The sequence below is a fragment of the Mastigoproctus giganteus genome, chromosome 4 (assembly GCF_048544385.1).
Source record: "Mastigoproctus giganteus isolate SK-2022 chromosome 4, ASM4854438v1, whole genome shotgun sequence".
Classification (NCBI taxonomy): domain Eukaryota; kingdom Metazoa; phylum Arthropoda; class Arachnida; order Uropygi; family Thelyphonidae; genus Mastigoproctus; species Mastigoproctus giganteus.
In genome coordinates, this window is record NC_143578.1 from 97,586,128 (window position 1) to 97,605,783 (window position 19,656).

Sequence of the window (19,656 nt, forward strand, 5' to 3'; positions counted from 1 at the left end):
ATGTTTCTGTGGTAGTATAAAGTTTAGTTCTGACAAGGCCCCGGGTGCCAAGCGATTGTGACTGAGTGATTTCTTTTTGTGTTTTCACTGCGACTTTTTGATAGGTGAATTCTGCATTCTCTTTTATGTTCCTCTCGTTGAGAAATCCTTTTATTTAGTAGCTCTTGTATCAAAAGTACTGGTAGAGAGCAAGGAAGGAAAGTAACCTTTCTTTTTTTTCATATCTAATAGACTAACTCCTACTAATTTCGCTTGGTCACTCCAGGCACTGCTCCTGCCTTCCCGTGGCGGGGCCGGTAACCTTGGCAGAAAAGTTCATCTGCCAGGGGCTAAAACGAGCCAAGATGGAATAAAATATGTTTCTTCTTTAGAACCAACAAGCAGTCGGCTAGACACAGAACATGAACATGACTCTTCACAAGCAAAGAGGTTAAAAACCATTTCCTCTGTGACTGAGTTTCCTGCATTTTTAATAATGCATTCATTATCAGAACAGCCTCTTAGTAAGCTATTCCCCCTTTCTAATCCAAAAACACTTGGAAAGTATTGCACGGTCTCCCAAGACGGTTAAGAGACTGCGATCAGGGGACTTACTAGTAGAAACTGTCAACCGCAGGCATTCTGAAAAACTCTTAAAAGTGACAAACTTTGATAAAATTCTAGTAAAGGTAACTCCTCATGCAACCCTAAATACATCTAAGGGTGTTATATCTAGTTGGGACCTTTTGAATGTGACAGAAGAAGAAATTAAAGAAGAGCTAAAGAAACAAAACATAATTGCTGTCAAAAGAATTATGACTAAAAGAGACAATATACTCACAACCACCAGAAATATCATTCACAACCTTTAACAGTCCAAATCTACCCTCATCAGTAAAAGCAGGTTATCTACATTGTCCTTATATTCCTAATCCATTGAGATGCTATAAATGCCAAAAGTATGGCCACTCTCAGATGGCATGAAAAGGGAACCCAGCTTGTTCCAACTGCAGATCTGATCACAGTCAAAATGACTGTTCGGCAAAAGAAATTACTTGTCCTAATTGCAAGGGTAACCATCCTGCTTACTCTAAAACATGCAAGAAGTGGAAAATGGAGAAAAAAATTGTAAAATATAAAGTTGAAAACAAAATTAGTTATCAGGAAGCAAGAAAATTAATTGCACCCAGTATACCTAACTGTACCTATGCCAGTATTGCCAAAAAAATATCAAACAATAGCCACGAAAACTGATGTTACTGTTCCATCCAACATATTAATTTCCGACTGGGCTCGAGCTGTCCTTTCTCAGCAGCAGTCCAATACCCTGAAGCACTCAGACAAAGGAAGTAATATGCCTCTTACGATTCCAGCAAAATCTCCTCATCTGCCAGTAATTGCTACTACTCCAAATAATCCTAGTACAACTTCAAAACAGATTATTCAGGAGACATCGGTGGATCCAGAGTACTCATCCAAACAGAAAGATCCGATTCTTTAAATATTTGTAGAAGAAAAAGATATGGACATAGGTCGCCCCACCTTTCAAAAAAGAGATAAACCAAAGCCAGAATGCCACAAGACAGCCACGTCAAGTACAGCGTCTTCTAAACTCAAATAATGCCTTATATTTTACAGTGGAATTGTAGAGGCTTTCGAGGCAACATCAACGACATTCAGTACTTAATTAGACGCTACTCTCCAGTAGGTTTCTGTCTGCAGGAAACCTATTTAACTGCTCAAATTTTTGTTTCTATAAAAAACTACTCAATCTATCAAAGAGATCGGAATACATCCGACTCTGCTCGTGGTGGTGTAGCTATTTTGATTAACTCAAAGATCCCTGCTAGCCAAATCATTCTTCAAACCCAAATTGAAGCCATTGCTGTGTGTCTGGTTAGTCAGATTGCGTTTTGGTGGGAGATAGACTAGTCTCAGTCTATCTCCCACCAAATAATACCTACTCTTATAAAGATATCGAAGAACTTTTAATACAGCTACCCTCCCCAAACTGCTTGCTAGGGGATTTCAATGGCCATCACCCTTTATGGGGATCCTATAAATTAGATAGACAGGGCTGACTGATTGAAACTCTACTAGATAAACAAAACCTTACCATTCTTAATAGTGGTACACACACCCACATACAGTTACCTACTGGACAGACTTCTGCAATTGACCTCTCGATTTGTTCTCCGATACTGTTTCCAGTCATTCAGTTGTCTGCTATGGATGATCCAATGGGCAGTGACCACTTTCCAATTGTCTGTAACTTGCTCACTACACAACCACCATTAAACCAACCCTGCAGGAAATGGAAATTTTATAAAGCCAAATGGGCCAAATTTCAATCAGCAATCACTCTGGACAAAGAAACTATTCAGCTACGGCCTATAGATAAAGTAACCGATTATATCACATCCTGTCTTTTAGTTGCAGCGAAATACTCAATTCCATTATCAAACCCCCCAACCCGACGGCACTTCAACTACTGGTGGAATGAAAAGTGCACGAAAGCAAAGAAGGAAAAAAATAAAGCAAAGAAAGCAGTTGAATGAATAAATGAGGAAGACGAAAAGTTGGTTCTGTAAGTTTGAAGTTGGATAGTTCGTGTTCGTTCGGAACTGCACGTGTTTGGACTGTTTTGAAAGAGAGAGTGGGAATTATAGAAGCCAATTCAGAAGAACAGTGCCCATGGAAGTATCTGTAGAAAAGGCATGCAGCAGAAACAGTACATCTATGAGACAGCGAGTGGAGAGACTCTGTTAGAGAGGAGTCATTAATTAACCTAACTGCCCTCTTCTGAATGGAATCTAGAAGCCTGAGACAGGTTTTGAGGACACTGCCCCAGATGTGGGAACAATATTCCACAGTAGGGCAGATTTGTGATTTGTACAGACTGAACAGCTGTTTGGAAGAAAAGTAAAGCCGAGAGCAAAAGAGAAAACCAAGTTTTTTAGATGCAGAGGAAGCAATATTTGTAATGTGCTTGTGCCAAGAGAGATTAGAAGTCAGGGTAATCCCCAAAAGAGATATATCATTTTGCCTAGAAATCAGAGTGTCACCAAAGATAAGCATAGGAGCAGAAGAATCCTTTTCGTGAGATATAAGACAAGACTGAGTTTTAGAAGGATTGAAATCAACTAAGTTGTGTTTGCCCCACTGGAGAATTACCTGAAGATCGGCATTAAAGGAATTGGTAGCGAATATTTGAGAAGTTGAAGCTGATTGAGCAGGGCAAGGTTTCTCAAAATGGAAAGTGGAATGCAATGTGCTGTCATCAGCAAAATTATAGATAGGATTACCGGTCAAGGGAAGAGGGTCATTAATATACAAGAGGAAAAGAGTGGGGGAAAAGAACTGAACCTTGGGGGACACCGGCATTAGTGGAGAAGTTAGAAGACAGAGAGCCATCTACCATCGCCCTCAGTGAGCGATCAGGGAGAAAACTGGATAACCAATTACAAAAAACAGTTGGCAAACCATAAGATGGAAGCTTGTTTAGAAGACCTTGATGCCAAACATGACCGAAAGCCTTTGAGATGTGAAGAGGAACTTGTGTTTTACTGAACTTTTCCATTGAAATAGTCCATAACTGGGTAACAAAAGCCATAATATCACCAGTGGATCGACATTGACAGAATCCATACTGGTGATCATTCATCAGACGGAAGGTTTCTAGGTAGTTTAAGAGTTGGCAGTTAATTGATTTCTCCATTACTTTAGAAAAAGTAGAAGTAATTGCAATGGGACAATAATTGGATGGGAGGGATTTGTCACCCTTTTTAGGAACTGGCTGGATATGAGCAAATTTCCAAGCAGAAGGAAAATCACCTTTGGAATAAGAAAGTTAAAAAAGGCAGCAAAGAACAGGAGTACGTTCAGGAGCACAGGTTTTGAGAACAAGTGGAGAAATACCATCAGAACCTGGAGCTTACTTAGCATCAAGATTCGTCAAAATCCTTCTGACATCCTTTTGACAGAAGACCACAGGAGGCATTTAATGGAGTGTGTTGGGGATGGTGGGAGGTGTTTTACCAAGATCATTAATACATGAGTTGGAAGAATAATGGGATGCTAGCAGGTCAGCTTTATCCTTGGCTGAAGTGACAACAGAACTATCTGGTTTGGACAGGTGGGAGCAGAGATGGGCGAAAGTTGCGGCCAATAGCTTTGGCAAGAGACCAGAATGCTTGGCTACCATTAGGGCAAGAAGCAAGTTTTCTACTCTTAGCCTGTTCAAAATCTAGTTTGCACTGATTAATAACTGCTTTACAATTGTTGCAAGCTTTGGTGTAGGCAGAAAATGAAACTGAAGAATTATAAACACGCCAATTACGATATGCAACATTCTTCTCTTGAACAGCCTTAGCACGTTTATTGAAAAACCATGGTTTAGATAAAGGACGAGATTTTAAAGTAGAGTGTGGAATAAAGGATTCCATTCCTACAACAAATTATTTCATTGACACGATCTGAGCAAATTTTGACATCAGAAGTTTTGAAACAGTAATCCGACCAAAGAAAAGAAATCGAGCAGGTCATCCCATTTGGCATTCTTGAAATGCCAAACAATATGAGGTTGGGAATAGCCATGAAATAAAGGCTCCATTACAGAATTGACAATCACCAAGTTTTGATCTGAGGTGCCTAAAGGACCACTCACTTCGACCATGTACTTAGAAGGGCTGTTTGTGAGAAAAAGATCAAGCGTGTCGGCTGTACGGTTAGGATTGTCCGGTATTCTGGTATGTAAATGAACAATCTGTGCAAGGTCGTTAGTAATTGCAAAAGCTTCTGTTTTCTACTTACATGGACCCAGCTGGTCAAGATGCTGAGGCTTTTGTGATTACTAAGGACCTCGCACAAATTGTTCATTTACGTACCAGCCAATCCTAACACAGAGCCAACATGCTTGATCTTTTGGAGTTTTGAACATTAAAGTTACCAAGAAAATTACCCCAGCATTGGGAAAATTGGAATGGAGAAAATCAAGTGCAGCAAATGTTTTATGCCACACCACCAAATAACAATCATTTTGACATTTTAAATAATATTAAAATGTTATTTAAATATGATATTCAGCCACATCCTCAATCATTCTCCACAGATTGTTCATTTACCTACCAAAATACCAGACAATCCTAACTACACAGCCAACACGCTTGATCTTTTGGAGTTGTGAACATTAAAATTACCAAGGAAAATTACCTTAGTGTTGGGAAAATTGGACTGGGGAAAGTCAAGTTTCAAAGACAGGAAGTCAAAGGGTTTCAAGTGATTAGTGGCATTGGGAGAATGATAAAGGATGTGAATGAATGTCATATGTAAATAAATTTCAATGTTATTTAAAATATCAAAATGACTGTTATTTGGTGTTGTGGCATCAAACTTTTGCTGCATTTCTATCTACTGACAGCAGCATGCTCTCCTTGGAGCATGTTGTGTCCTGACTTTGAGCAAGAAGTCAGGACACAACATGATGCCATTCAAAGGAGGATGGATTACGAATAGCTTTGCTTCTTTACTCCGAGAGTGAGATGATGACCCAGTGGTTCACCCTGGGAGAGGCCAAATTGACTGGTTGACTGTCATTTTATGGAGCTGATATGATGTCCATGGGACATCGCTTAGGCAGATAAGATCTTGCCTTTAGGATTGACAGTCCTATTTTGTTGGGCTGGGGATTCCCAGCCCTATGTTGTTAATATCTAACATCTATTAGAATTTAATAGGTGTTAAAGTACCTGTATGTGATAGACCACGTAGGTTTGATGTAACCAGACTGTCATTTAGAGAGGCAGAGAGGCTTAGATAGTGGTGATCTACTTTCTTGTGGTGGGGACAGTAACTTGTGGTGGGGGTTGATGCCCCATCTCTGCCACAAGGCTAAAGGTCACTCTCCTGATTAAATCTCTTTTACTTTTACTTTACGTTTAAATTGACCCAAAGATTGGGGCCTCTGCATTTGTTTGGTATAAAACTACTGATATGGCATAAAAGGGACAAGCTCTAGTCACATATGTACAGAAGCACGGGGAGGGGTGGGAGGGCAACTAGATTACTGGTCACTTAAATGTAAATGCACTTCCATTCTGAAATAATTTAGTTATGTCCTTGTGATATCTAAAGATTTAAGAACTAGAGATTATAACAATTTAACTACAGGCAATATTATATTGGTTGCCCTGATTCTGAATGAAGGTCATTGGTTTATATTTTTGGTAATGCTGGTTTTCTGTAGTTATGCCACTGATTGCAATTTGGTTGTAATCTGATTGCAGCTTGGTTTAAGTAAGAATAAGGCTGCAACTAACCAACATGAATATAAAGAGGAAATATATGGGAGGGATGAGATTAAGAATGCATTTCATCTATTGATAACCATATCACATACCCTTAGATATACCAGCACTCCTATAATGTCAGTGTCCCTATGTAACTGCCTAATTTTCCATTGGAAATGGAGATCAAAATAACATTTTCATTCATATCCATTTCAATATCTGAAAGAAATACCATGGTCGAAACAAACTAGATAACATCTTAAATCTATTTACTTCTGAAAGTAATTGGTGACAACATGCAGCCATGGTGATCACACTTGAGAATCACTGTTCTAGTTACTAATGTTATGTAATTTGATATAGGTATAATTAAGAGGGAAAATTATTGAAATATTTGAAATATTGTGCTGTTTTTAATATTTTATAGAATGATGCTTAATTTCTAATAATAAATTAGCACAGAATTTTTCAATAACAAGTCTAGCCCTTATCTGTACCTAAATCTAAAAAAAACTTTATTTTGAGCAACAAATAAAACAATACTTACATCTTAAATCCCCACGTAATAATTTCGCAAGCAATATTAGCAACAGTTACATTGATGCTAGCAGAATGTTCTCCACTTTGAGCAGTGCCAAAATTATCCCCAGTTATTGTAAGTAGAGTACCACCATAAATAGGCCCTTCTTTTGGTGATATCTAAAATAATCCAAAACAACTGTAGATAAGCTACCAAAAAAAATTCTATTTTTTTTAAATGACCAACACTTACTAAACTATTCATAAACGTTTTATAAAGAAAATATCATTGTAAATAAATACAGTCGAAACTCTATATAATGACCCTCCAGGAGAATGAGAAAAATGGTCATTATATCGAAGGACGTTATATCGATCATTCATAAAATCTGCAACAAAACAAGTAAAAGCTTGAACATTTAATGTAATTCCACTAATACAATATAGTATAATCTTATTTATAATATGTACTACAGTATTAAACAAGAAAATTATGATTGTAAATTTTGCATTGATTGTAGAGTGTAGTAAGGTTCCACATACCTATCAACACCTAACATGAGAATTGTTTCATACTTTAAAATAATCTGTCAAAACACAGTGTTTCAATGGTAGAGCATGTTTTAAAAGAGAATTATGAAAGTATGCAATAGCAGTTATTTCACTTTCGCATTTAGGCTGGGTTTTAAAAAAAAATCGACATAAAAGTTCTAATTCTTGATGAGCATCTTTCACTGAAACTTCTTGTTCAACCACACTTCTTGTTGAACCGCAGTAGGTTCATCTTCATCACTACAAATTCCAGAAGTTCCTCTTCGTTTGTGCATATTCTGAAACATTCAATGTCTGCATAATCTTTGAAGCTTAAGTTTTCCTGTAAGTTTTAGGTGATGGCACACATCCTCAAATATTTCTTCCCTATTATCAGACTGTTCTTCACAATTAATAGAGGAAGAAGCATGCAAAACTTCACACATTGCATCATTCAAGGTGGTAAATCCAGCATATTTGAAGCAGTTGGTAATCTCTTTTTCATCAACTTCATCCCATGCTGAAACATATAAATACATTGCCTGTAGGATGTCTTCTTCACATTGAATTTTGCTTTCAAGACATAGCATAATTTTGTTTAATGGCATCCTTCAGTAGTTTTTCTTAAAATGTTGGATTACATCTTGATATCCAGTGGCTGAAGAATTGATGACATATTTGGTGTTAGTACTCAACAGTGATTGCACGTAGGTTGTTTACTTGACAATGAGGGGTACAGTTATCCACAAACAGCAAAATTTTTATATTCTCACTCATCCTGCTATCTGATCTGCTATCTTAGTCTCTGATTCATTCTTCATAGATTTGTCATATCATCCATGCCTTTTGGGTTGCTCAATACATAGCTGGTAATGTCTTCAAACATTTAAAGAAGCATTGAGGCGTCTGAGCTTTCCCAATGATTAAAAGAAGAAGCTTCTCTGTGATAGATATGTTTGCTGCTAGGAGAATGGTAATCCATTACTTGGCCTTTTTTCCACAGCTACATTTCTGGCCTTTAAGTGTTTTATCCGATAGCAATTTAAAAAAAAGACTCCAGTTTCATCAGCATTGAAGATGTCATTGTGGTTGTATGTCAGCAAAACATTTTTTAAACGAATTCCTTTCAATTCGTTTGAAAGTTTGGAGCAATCTGCACTTTTCTTGTCAATTAATGTGAAAACCTACTTTCATTTATGCCGATTTTTGTATGGGGATAGGGAGTGAAGGCTGTGAAATTGCAACTGGACCTGAATTTTCCCAAGAACCAACAGAAGAACACAGGTTGAAAGTTTGGCCTTGATCCTGCTTTTCATTCTAGAATAATATGTGAAATATATTTTCATTATATGAATAGATTTCCATTGGGGGGGGAGGCTATAATTGATCTCAAAAGCTTTCCAAGGACTAAGAAAACATATGCTGAATATGTGATATTAATTGAACTTTTTTTATTAATTAATGTCTAAAATACTTCCAAGTTAGGTAATAACATACATAATGCATTATATTTTGGGCACGTTTTATTTTATTTATTTATTTTTTCTTTTTCTGTGATTACCTTAAATGAAAAGTAAATATAGTTTTTTTTTATCAATTAATTACTAAGATTATAACTTTATAGATCACTTAATAAAACTCTACAGTTTTATTCTCAAAACTTAGCCATTCAGTTTAATTATAACCGTATAATTTTTATTGCTCTTTCCCATATGTGTTTAAGTTCTTTTTTTCTCTCTGTGTATATGTATCTGTTCACAAGTGATGATGCACGAGTCTTACATAAAAATGCACGAGAAGCATGCATAGACTGCCTAAAGCTAACAATACTGCATTAAAACTACATTTAATCTATGAATTCCTTTTTTCCATAGAAATTGCATGGAAAAAAGAAATAATTACTAGATTTCTATTTGTCCTACTTTATTGAAATTTGGGATGTCTTGACAAATCTTTCTATACAAACCAAATATAAAACTTCTTGAAAATCTGTCGATTCTGTCACCACTCTGAGTCCCTCTATTACATGCAGATGGATGGATGGACAGAGATGGATTGACATGGAAAAGACAACAGATGCTTATGCATATATGCAAACACACCTAAAAAACTGATCACCTTGCTCATATGGGTTTTTCGAAATATGCAGTACCATCAGTCAGTAGTATGTCCATACGAACCTGCAAGCAGGAGGCAAATAGCTGAATTGTTGGACCAAGAGATTATGGTCATTAATTATTGTATGGGTCAAATATACATTGAATACTCTTCTCTAATCATAATTTCATTTTATTTTTTAAAAATATACATATGTTAGAACACTCAAACTAAAAATACAATTTACCTCATAAACGTATGGTGGACAATAATAACGGGATGACTGACTTGGATTATCACATTCATGATAATGAGCACAAAATGATCCACACCAGCCACAATCCAAAGGGTCATCTGCTGTTAGACACTTACTGCATTCTGTATATGGAGAACAAGAACCAACAGGAAACTTTACAACCTGAAAAATGTCAATCAGGCCTTTCAATTTAGACATTTAAATAAATGTTTACTATATTTGTTTTTTTGCATTATTACAACAGCAGCATAATATGTGAATGTATGGTATCATAGAGATATTGTAATAGAAACATCGGTAGCAAAAAAAAATAACCACAGCATGAGTGCTAGGTTATTTCTTTTACTATCAATGTTTGAATCAGCCCTAGAACTGGAGATAACCACAGTTACCTCCAGTTCTACATGGTGATTCTAAAATGAAGATCAATATGTCAAGGATCTTTTATTGGGAAATACAAATAAAAATCCTGGAAGCATTTTTAAATAACTCTTATGAAGTTATACAACCTTAAATTTTTGCAATGTTCATTTCTATAAACATTATTATTTACCTTTTGTTATGTTTACAGTGGCCTATAAACATAACAAAAGGTAAGTACAGGCTGGCCTCGATTAACACGATTAATTCGTCCCGCGAGCGCATCGCACAAAACAGAAACGCATTAATTGAACATAATAATCAATAGGAAAAATTATAATTGGTCCTTGACCTTCTGGAATGTCCATAAAGAATTTTAAAAATACCTTTTAAATAACTTTTTAACTGTATACAATGTAAAAGATAACGAAAATAATTATGGAATTAAATTTTTTTTTTTTTTATGAAAAACCCCAAACACGACAGGTATCAAAACCTATAGTACTTCGTACCATGCATGGGTTGAAGGAGAAGTATGGGGGGAGGGGGATGCCGGAAACTTTGCTCTAGAGACTAAACATGGGTTTCACCACTTCAAGCCTCCAATAAGCAAAGTGGTGGTGGTATTTCACTGGTTGATGAAAGTCATCTACCACCTATTAATGTTTATTGCATAAAACAGCGGTTCCCAAATTGTGTGCCGTGGAATATTTTAAATGTTCAAGGGAAACACAACCATACTCGACATCTGTCGGACACCGTGCGAACTACTAGCTTGAGGTAGTTCACAGTTTCAGCATTTCTTATTAAGTTGTTTGGACCTAACTACTAAACAAAATTGTTAGGTATTTCTTTTGGTCTGGGTGCGCCTTGAAAAAATTACTGAGACACTAAGGGAGCCATGAACTGAGAAAGTTTGGGAACCTCTGACGTAAAATACACAATGAAGAAATGACTGTTGCGGAAATATTTGAACAGTGTTGACTTTCTCTTTTCATCAATCAATTTCCGATAGCCAACAACAATCTTCTCTGGGCCCTGGCGAAATAAATATTGCAGAGAACCTCAAACCTTTTGTTTGAGGTTCTCTGCGATATTTATTAATGTTACTTCGCGGTAACATTTTCATCTGACTCATTTCAAAATTTGAATTTTTATGAAAGTGTGCATTGACTTTATTAGTAGGAGACAAACAAGTAACACGTCTTCTTCCGATGGTTGATGGAACACACACCGAGGTGGGCAGCAGGCAAACGTTTGTTTATTGACCGTATGACTCACGGTAAGCTTAACGCGCGATTCAAATGTTTTTCAACTATCGCATAAAAAAAAAAGGTCGCGTTAATTGGAAATTTGCATCGTGTAAAGTGAAAAGTGGTATAATTTTTCAAATAGCGTTAATCGAATTCGCGTTAATCGAATTCGCGTTATGTGAGGCCTCGCTGTAATAAATAACATTACACTGGTTGAATGCACAACAAAAAAATAAAAGAAATAATGATATAACATATGGTAATCTCCCAATTTAAAAATCACATTCCTGAGAAGTAGTGTACACAGTGATCACAGTGTACTGATTTGGGATTTACTTAAAGATGAAACTACCATCAAGGGTAAAGGGAAAGGTTTTTGCTTTGGTAAAGGTGACTTCAGTGGTCTCAGACAGTTTTTAAATTCTATACAGTGGGATCAACTGATAATATTACTAATGGCGAATCTAAATGGGAAGCCTTCAGGGACTTAATCTTGGAGGTTACTAGAATTTTCATACCAACTAAGAAATACTGTTCAAGGTTTAGGTCTAGGATGTCAGATGGATTAATTGGGCTCGTGGAAGGGAAGAAAAATGCAAAAATGCATGAGATGCATATAAATTATCAGGTGACACAGAAGCCTATAGCAGATATCAGCTAGTCTGTAATCAAGTCACAAAGGAGGTTAGGCAAGCTAAGGCAGATTAGGAGAAATATTTGGCAAAGAGGCTCACATCTAGTGAGTATGGGCTTGACGCACCCAGAGTCTGAGCTGGGTATCATCATTCTTCTCTTTCGTGGTGATTCCCCCCCCTCTCTCTCTCTCTCAGGGTAAATCAGAAAAAAAATTTTTTTTTTTTTGTCTGGTGCAGCATATAGCTAATAATAATAATAATAAAATTTGGAAGGAAAGGGATAAATCTGATTTGGCCACTTAACATAGATGGTTCGACTATTGATGATCCTGATCAGGTAGCTGATAAACTGAATGAGTATTTTGCATCTACATTCAGACATGAGAAGTTATTCAAGGAGGGGAATGCCAGACGTTTATCAAATTGTAGCAGGATACTTAATGATTTTGTAATAACTGAGAGCAAAGTGGAGGAGAAATTGTTGAAGTTAAACATAAGAAAGGCACCTGGAGTGGATGGGATCTGTCCAGTTATATTAAAGGAGGCAGCAAAGCAACTAAGCAAACCCTTAGCCATAATTATGAGAGCTTCCTTGGACTCAGGGGAGGTTCCCATGGATTGTAGGTGTGAAAAGGTATCCCGAATTCACAAAGGGGGTTCAAAAGGTGACACAAGTAACTATAGACCTGTTAGTTTAACTTGTATTCTGGGGAAAATAATAACTTGTGTTTAACTTGTGTTCCGGGGAGTCACTGGATAAGGAAGCATTGCGGGATCATCTAGACAAGACTGCAGTAATAGTTAAGACACAGCATGGGTTTGTTAACAGGAGGACTTGTCTCACCAATCTGATTTGATACTATGATGTGGTCACAAAGGAACTAGATGCAAAAAATAATTTTTATATCTTATACTTGAATTTCAGAAAACCTTTTGATACTTTTACCTTTTACACATGGAAGACTGCTATACAAATTGGAGTGGTATGACATTAAGGGTAAGTTGCTACAATGGATAAAGGAATGGTTGAGTGGGAGACAACAGAGAGTGGTAATAAATGGACACTGCTCTTCGTGGACTAATGTTATTAGTGGAGTTCCCTAGGCTTCGGTGCTGGGTCCATTGTTGTTTTGTGTATTCAACAATGATACTGATGAGGGTATATCATGCTTAATGTCCAAGTTTCCAGATGACACAAAGGTTGGCAGGGTCGTTAACGACTAAAGACAGTATGCTACTGCAACAGGATCTAGATAATTTGGGCAAATGGGCTGAGAAGTAGCAACTGAAGTTTAACATTGACAAATGCATAGTACTGCATAAGGGTAGCAGTAACCGAAGAGAAATGTACCAACTGTGTGGTACTACAATCAGGGAAGTGGAGAATGAAAAAGACCTGGGGGTAATTGTGCAGTCAGATATGAAGTTTTCTGAGCAATGCAGAAGGGCTCTGAATTTTGCTAGCAGGGACAAGGAGGTGATTATCCCACTGTACAAGGCAAATAGTCAGGCCACACCTTGAATACTGTGTACAAGTCTTGAGGCCTCATTTTATGAAGGATATAGAGTTGCTAGAATGAGTACAAAGAAGGGCAACAAGACTGGTAAAGGGAACAAAGGAGTGCTTTAGCCAAGAAAGGCTTAAGTTCTGCTAACTGCAGTGCCTGGAGACTAGGCACCTGCGAGGTGACCTGATTAAGGTGTATAAGGCCTTGAATGGTTTGAGCAGGCTCAATGCTGACGGGATGCTTCCACTTGCTCAGAATAAGAACCTGAGGAGGCATAAATTCAAAGTGAGGAAAGACAGTTGTAGAATAGATGTGTGGAAGTTTGCCTTTAGCCAGCAGGTAGTTGATTGCTGGAACAGACTTCCATCTGTTGTTGTGGAAGTTGATAGCTTAAATAAATTTAAGACTGAACTTGAGAAACATTTGGAGTGACTGGATGGACAAAATGGGAAGGTTTTTTTTTTTTTTTTTGGTTATTATTATTATTATTATTATTATTATTAGCCATATGGTGCAAGGAAGCCTGAGGCTTATGCTGCACCAGCCAAAAAAAAAAAATTTCCCTATTACCCTGAGAGAGAGAGAGAGAAGTAGAAAGGAATCACCAAGAAAGAGAAGAGAAGAATGATGATATCCAGCTCAGGACCCTAGGTGTACCAAGCCCATACTCACCAGATATGAATGACTGGGATTAATATACACGGTTTCAGCCGTCCACAGTAGGTCTTGGAATGTATCCCCCGTGATATGGGGGTCTTACTCTAAATAAGTTTTGCATATTTGTAGCATATGTATAAATTTTAACTCTTTTTTTTTTTTTTTGGTTATTAATATACTGGCATAGACTAATAATCAAATAGACCACAGAACACTTTATTTTGGCGGGCTTTGCATAAAAAAGTATGCGTAGGGGTAATGACACAGAGTAGTAAGATATCTTGCTACTCTGTGGGTAATGACATCTACGAAAAAGTAGCAATAGTGGTCTAATAAGCCATTCATATGTAATTTAGCCTGCCTGGAGTACATGGGTTGAAGGTGAGGGGGAAGCAAACCAATATCATAACTAAACTCACTTCCTTGCATACATATTTTTTGATAATTATCAGTATTTCAAAATATTATTATAATTAAAATAAATAAATCGATTTTTGGTTGAAAAAAGGAACTTTAAAACGAGAAGCAAGTACTTCTAGTATTGCAACTGTGGTTGATGCAAACGAACATAATATTGTCACACTTCAAAGTGAGGATGAACAATCAAAGACTTTTGTTCCCCAAAAATTCGAAGTGAAAAAACAGGAACCAACTAATAAAAGACCAAAACATACGTATGATTACAGGTATATGAATTTTGGCTTTACATGTGTTGGAAATAAAGATGCTCCTGATGCACAGTGTGTAATAAAATATTAGCAAACAGTTCTTTGGCTCCTGCTAAACTAGTGTTTCGTAAGTTTTCTGTAGATATATTGTGCAATGAAAAGTGTTCATAAATATATTGTGCAATGAAAAGTGTTCATAAATATATTGTGAGATGAAAAGTGTTCTGTTACTAAAAATGTTTGGGAAACGCTTCACTAAAAGATCACCACCACACTTTTACACACATTTTATTATACTATACATACATTCATATTATATTTACTTTGTATTACCTATTAAACTGGCACAGATACATGCTAGATTATACTACTTCAAAGCAGACTTCTACTATAAGTCTATTCTTCTAAAGTGAATAATAACATCTGTGTTTTAATTTGCACAAAATCTCTCTCTCTCTCTCTCTCCCTCTCTCCCTCTCTCTCTCTCTCTCTCTTTTCTTTCATTAGAATTGATACAAGTTTTGTTTTGTTGGAAATATCATGTGTAAAAATAAAATATTTTATTTAAAATTTTCATTAAAAAAATAAATTACCACTTAATAAGTATTGCAATCCATTAGTAAAAGTGTAATAGTGTTTGATCATATATAAGAAAAAATTGAAAAAAAAAAAAAAAAAATTTTCGGAAATAAAAATTAAAATTTGGGATTAACAGAGGAGTTGCCTCACTGATAGGTTAAAAATACATTTTGCCCATAAATTTAACTGGTTTTAAGGAATTAAGCAATTCAAAAAAACAAATGTTGAACAAGCATGGTATTGAACTAAAATTAGTTTTAGTCAACAAAGTCAACAAAAAAAATTTATTTCCTTTGTTAAGATGCTTATACTTAAAACATTACCTTATTTCCTGAGAGTAAGTAGAGTGAATGGTGCTGTGAATCAAAGGCATTAGAACTTTGGATGGCTTTGTCTTCAGCATTAGAATCAGCAATATTCACACTGTATAACTGTTGTTGAGTTTTCCTCTCTAGCAGCATCTAAAATTAAAAAGGTTTTATATAAAAAAAATTCAAGTGCTTGGTGCAATAAGAATGTGTTGTTTCTTACTGGCATAAGCTAAGTAACCATAAAAAGTTTTAAATCACTGTACATATAAACACAGGGTGATCAGTAATATTCAACATTTTCCAGCCCACATGAAAAAAAAAAAAAAAATTAGTAAAATCTTTACTGATATCATAAAAATGGTATAATACTTGAGATTCTAATGAGAAATTTGTTGCTACATAATTAGACTTACTTTTTCACCACTAGGCATGATGGCTGATAAGCCACCATGTCTAGTAGTGAAATTAATCTTAAAATAAAAAATCACACTTCTAATCTCACTTGCCATAAGCACATACTGCTTCCTCTACAATCCAAAAAAACTGGGGTTTCTTTTTTTGCTTCTGCATTACTTTTCTTCTAGACTTTGTACAAATCCCAATCTGCTGCACCATGAAATATTGTTCTCACATCTGGGGGAGTGCCCCAAACCTCTCTCAAGCTTCTCAACTCCATCCAAAAGAAGGCAGTCAATTAAATTAATCTCATCTCATACAAAGTCTATCCAGTCTTTGTTTCACAGAATTTCAGTTTCTATAGCACGTCTTTACTATAGATACTTCCATGGATGCTGTTCTGAATTGGCATCTGTGATTCTGCCCCCCAACACTCTCTCTTTCAAACCAGTCTGAACACATGCTGCAACCAGATAACATCCATTCACTGTTCAACTCCAAACACAAAACCAACTTTTTTGCTTCCTTGTTTATCATTTTTACTTCTTCTGAAACAACCTTCCTTCCCATATATTTCCCAAAAACGAGAACCTACAGAAATTCAAGTATAACATCAACAAACTAAATCTTCTATCTTCTCAACCTACAGCCCATACGTATTAAGTATTAGGTTCTAAAACCTTTCATGCTTGGGGGTTTCATTTAAAAAATAATAATACGTAAAAGAAAAAAAATATGTCCAAAAGATATTGGTTGAATGAAGTAAAAGTCCAAAAATAAAAAAAAAAATTGCGTCTATACCCTGTATGCATGAACAATGTTTTATGCGTAAACATCTTTGACAACACCTACTAAATTTCGAACAGCTAGAACCAAAATCATGAATAATGTAATTTATGCTCACGCATCTTGTAGATGCGTGAGCATAAAATCCCAGGCACCTGGGTGGATGGGATCTATCCAGTTATATTAAAGGAAGGAAGTAAACCCTCAGTCATAATTACGAGAGCATCCTTAGACTCATGGGATTTCCTCACGGATTGGAGATTTGCAATGTATCCCCAATTCACAAAGGGGGGGATCAAAGATCTGCAAGAAACGACAGTATCCATGCATAATACGCTATCGAAACTATTATTATTATTATTAGCCACATGGTGCAAGGAAGCCTGAGGCTTATGCTGCACCAGCCAAAAAAAATTTCTTACTTACTCTGAGAGAGAGAGACAGAGAGAGAGAGAGAGAGTCAAAAGTAGAAGGGAATCATCAAGGAAGAGAAGAATGATGATATCCAGCTCAGGACCCTGGATGTGCAAACTCACACTCACCAGATGTGAGCCCCTGGGAAAATATGACTTGGCTCAGGATCTCAACAAGTACAAGCATGAGATGGTAATGTTGCACATTCCATTTCGCAATGAGGAAACAGAGATACTGCCAGAGATGAAATATGTCAAGATCTATGACGACAATGAAGAACTCATACTGGATTGTAAATTGTATGAATTGGACTTGGACATTTGCAAAACGACTGAAATATGTAAGACGATGTGTCAAGACAATGACGTTGACCCTGACAAAGCATGCGGTAATGACCTGCATCACCATGTAATGCGACTGCAGGAGAAGACCCCTTTCGAAACTTCTACAATCATCCAAACAGTGAGTGAATAAAGATCTGAAGCTCGCCATGCTCAACCAACTCAGTGCAATTGTAAAGAAACACAAAAACTCTCTCTCTCAGGGTAATTAGGGAAATTTTTTTTTGGCTGGTGCAGCATAAGCCTCAGGCTTCCTTGGTACCATAGGGCTAATAATAATAATAAAGCAGCTTCCAGAAAAACTCGCTCTGCAACTTTGTTGCTCGCTCACTGGCAAAGCACAGAGTTCAAATTTAAATTATCATTTAAACCAATGCATAGTAAAACATCGCTTTATCTCTGCCTAATGTAAACATAACCTAAGAGGTAAAAAACCAACAAGTGAATTTTAATATACAATGTATCAATAATATAAAAAAATTAATAAAACAAAAAACATTTTTATTATTTTAAGTTTGTAGATTTTTATTGATTATTAAAAATGAATTTAATTAATTTGAAAATTGTAATATTAAGGTCTTTGTCGAGCCCCCTTGAAATTTGCAGCACCGGTACTGTCACAGAGTAGTATCTACCACTCTGTGGGTACTGTAACCTATATTCCTGCCCCCTTTTGTCAGGCCTGTGAAAAGTATTCCCTGATAACAACAATATCAAAATTATTATTATTTTAATTATTGTTATTATTTTTACAAGTATTATTTACTTTTTTCATTTTATTTCTGGAATTCAATTCCAAAAAAAAAAAAAAAATCTGAGCATTAGATGTGTTACAAGGAATATCTCAAATCAGAGAAATACGGTGAAATGTAAGAAATTCAACTACAAGAAGGATGGTAGGAAGATGCATTATTATGATGAATGATCTAAGAGCTATTTTTCTCCACTTTGTTAGCGTTTCCAGCTGATAATTACTAGGGCCTCACACTTGTACTCATGGTGAATGCTTTCTTGATCAAAAAAAGTCAACTTCATGAGATTTCAACACACCTCTTGTGTCTTTTCCTTCAGAAACTCGAGGATGTTGATGGCTTAATGCTTCACCTTCAAATACTGTTGTCAACATTTCGTGAGTAGTTTTTCCGAGTTTACGAAAGCCGGTCAAAAAGTACTGAGAACAGGGTACATAAAATGTATAAAAAAATTATTACAGAATTGGTTCTTTTGTTAGTTGAATGCCATATAAAATAATATAAAAAAAAATTGTATGTCAATGTCTTATACAGTTAATAAAATGTAATTGTTTTTTATGTTGGTCGGTGAAAGAAGAATGAATATCCAGCAAATCGAACATTGTTCGGTAATCAAATTTTTTACCAAAGAGGGTAGAAATGTCAAAGAAGTCCATGAAAGAATGAGCTAGAGCAGCGTTTCCCAAACTGGGGTCCGCGAAACATTCAGAAGGTATCAAGTAATATGTCTTTATTTTCTTAAAAATATACACTAATAGAATCGTAACAAATTTCGTTATAGAACAACACTTCGTTTTGATACGATTAGTATATATAATTGTATACATATTTCAAATTATTCGTTCTATATAAAGCAAACTGATGATAAATAAAGTTATTGCTATATATTTGTATAAAAATAAGAATGAAGTTGAGTTGTTTCATACATAAAACTTTAAATTTTCTTTAAAATAAAACCCAGTTTTCACACACACACACACACATGCATATATATTATTATTATTATTCCCTGATTGGGGATTCCACCTCGTGATGGGTATTGCTACCAAGTACACAGGGTAGTTGTTGTTATGTCTGGTGTTACTGTTGGTTGAGGAACTCTCTGACTATCCTACAGGTGTTCAGGATTGTGACTTTCTGGAGTTCCTTGTAGGTGTTCACTGGGAGACCTATTACTGCTAGGCTGTTATGTAGGGTCTTTGGCACCATACTTGTGGTTGACACGATGGTCGTTACTATTATTATTATTATTATTATTATTATTATTATTATTATGTTATTATCATTATTATTAGCTATATGGTGCAAGGAAGCCTAAGGTTTATGC

At 36.0% G+C, this 19,656-nt stretch overlaps 1 protein-coding gene across 3 annotated transcripts in view; it reads right to left on the minus strand.

Annotated features, from left to right (window-relative positions):
• LOC150086931 (hepatocyte growth factor receptor-like) overlaps positions 1 to 19,656 on the minus strand; it is a 193,660-nt gene that overhangs the window by 109,113 nt on the left and 64,891 nt on the right. For all 3 annotated transcript variants that reach the window (XM_090372829.1, XM_090372831.1, XM_090372830.1), the window contains exons 4-6: positions 15,653 to 15,790; positions 9,661 to 9,831; positions 6,814 to 6,965 (exon numbers count right to left, since the gene is read on the minus strand). In XM_090372829.1, the coding sequence (XP_090228955.1) occupies positions 6,814 to 6,965; positions 9,661 to 9,831; positions 15,653 to 15,790 (461 nt within the window). The remainder of the gene's footprint in view (positions 1 to 6,813; positions 6,966 to 9,660; positions 9,832 to 15,652; positions 15,791 to 19,656) is intronic.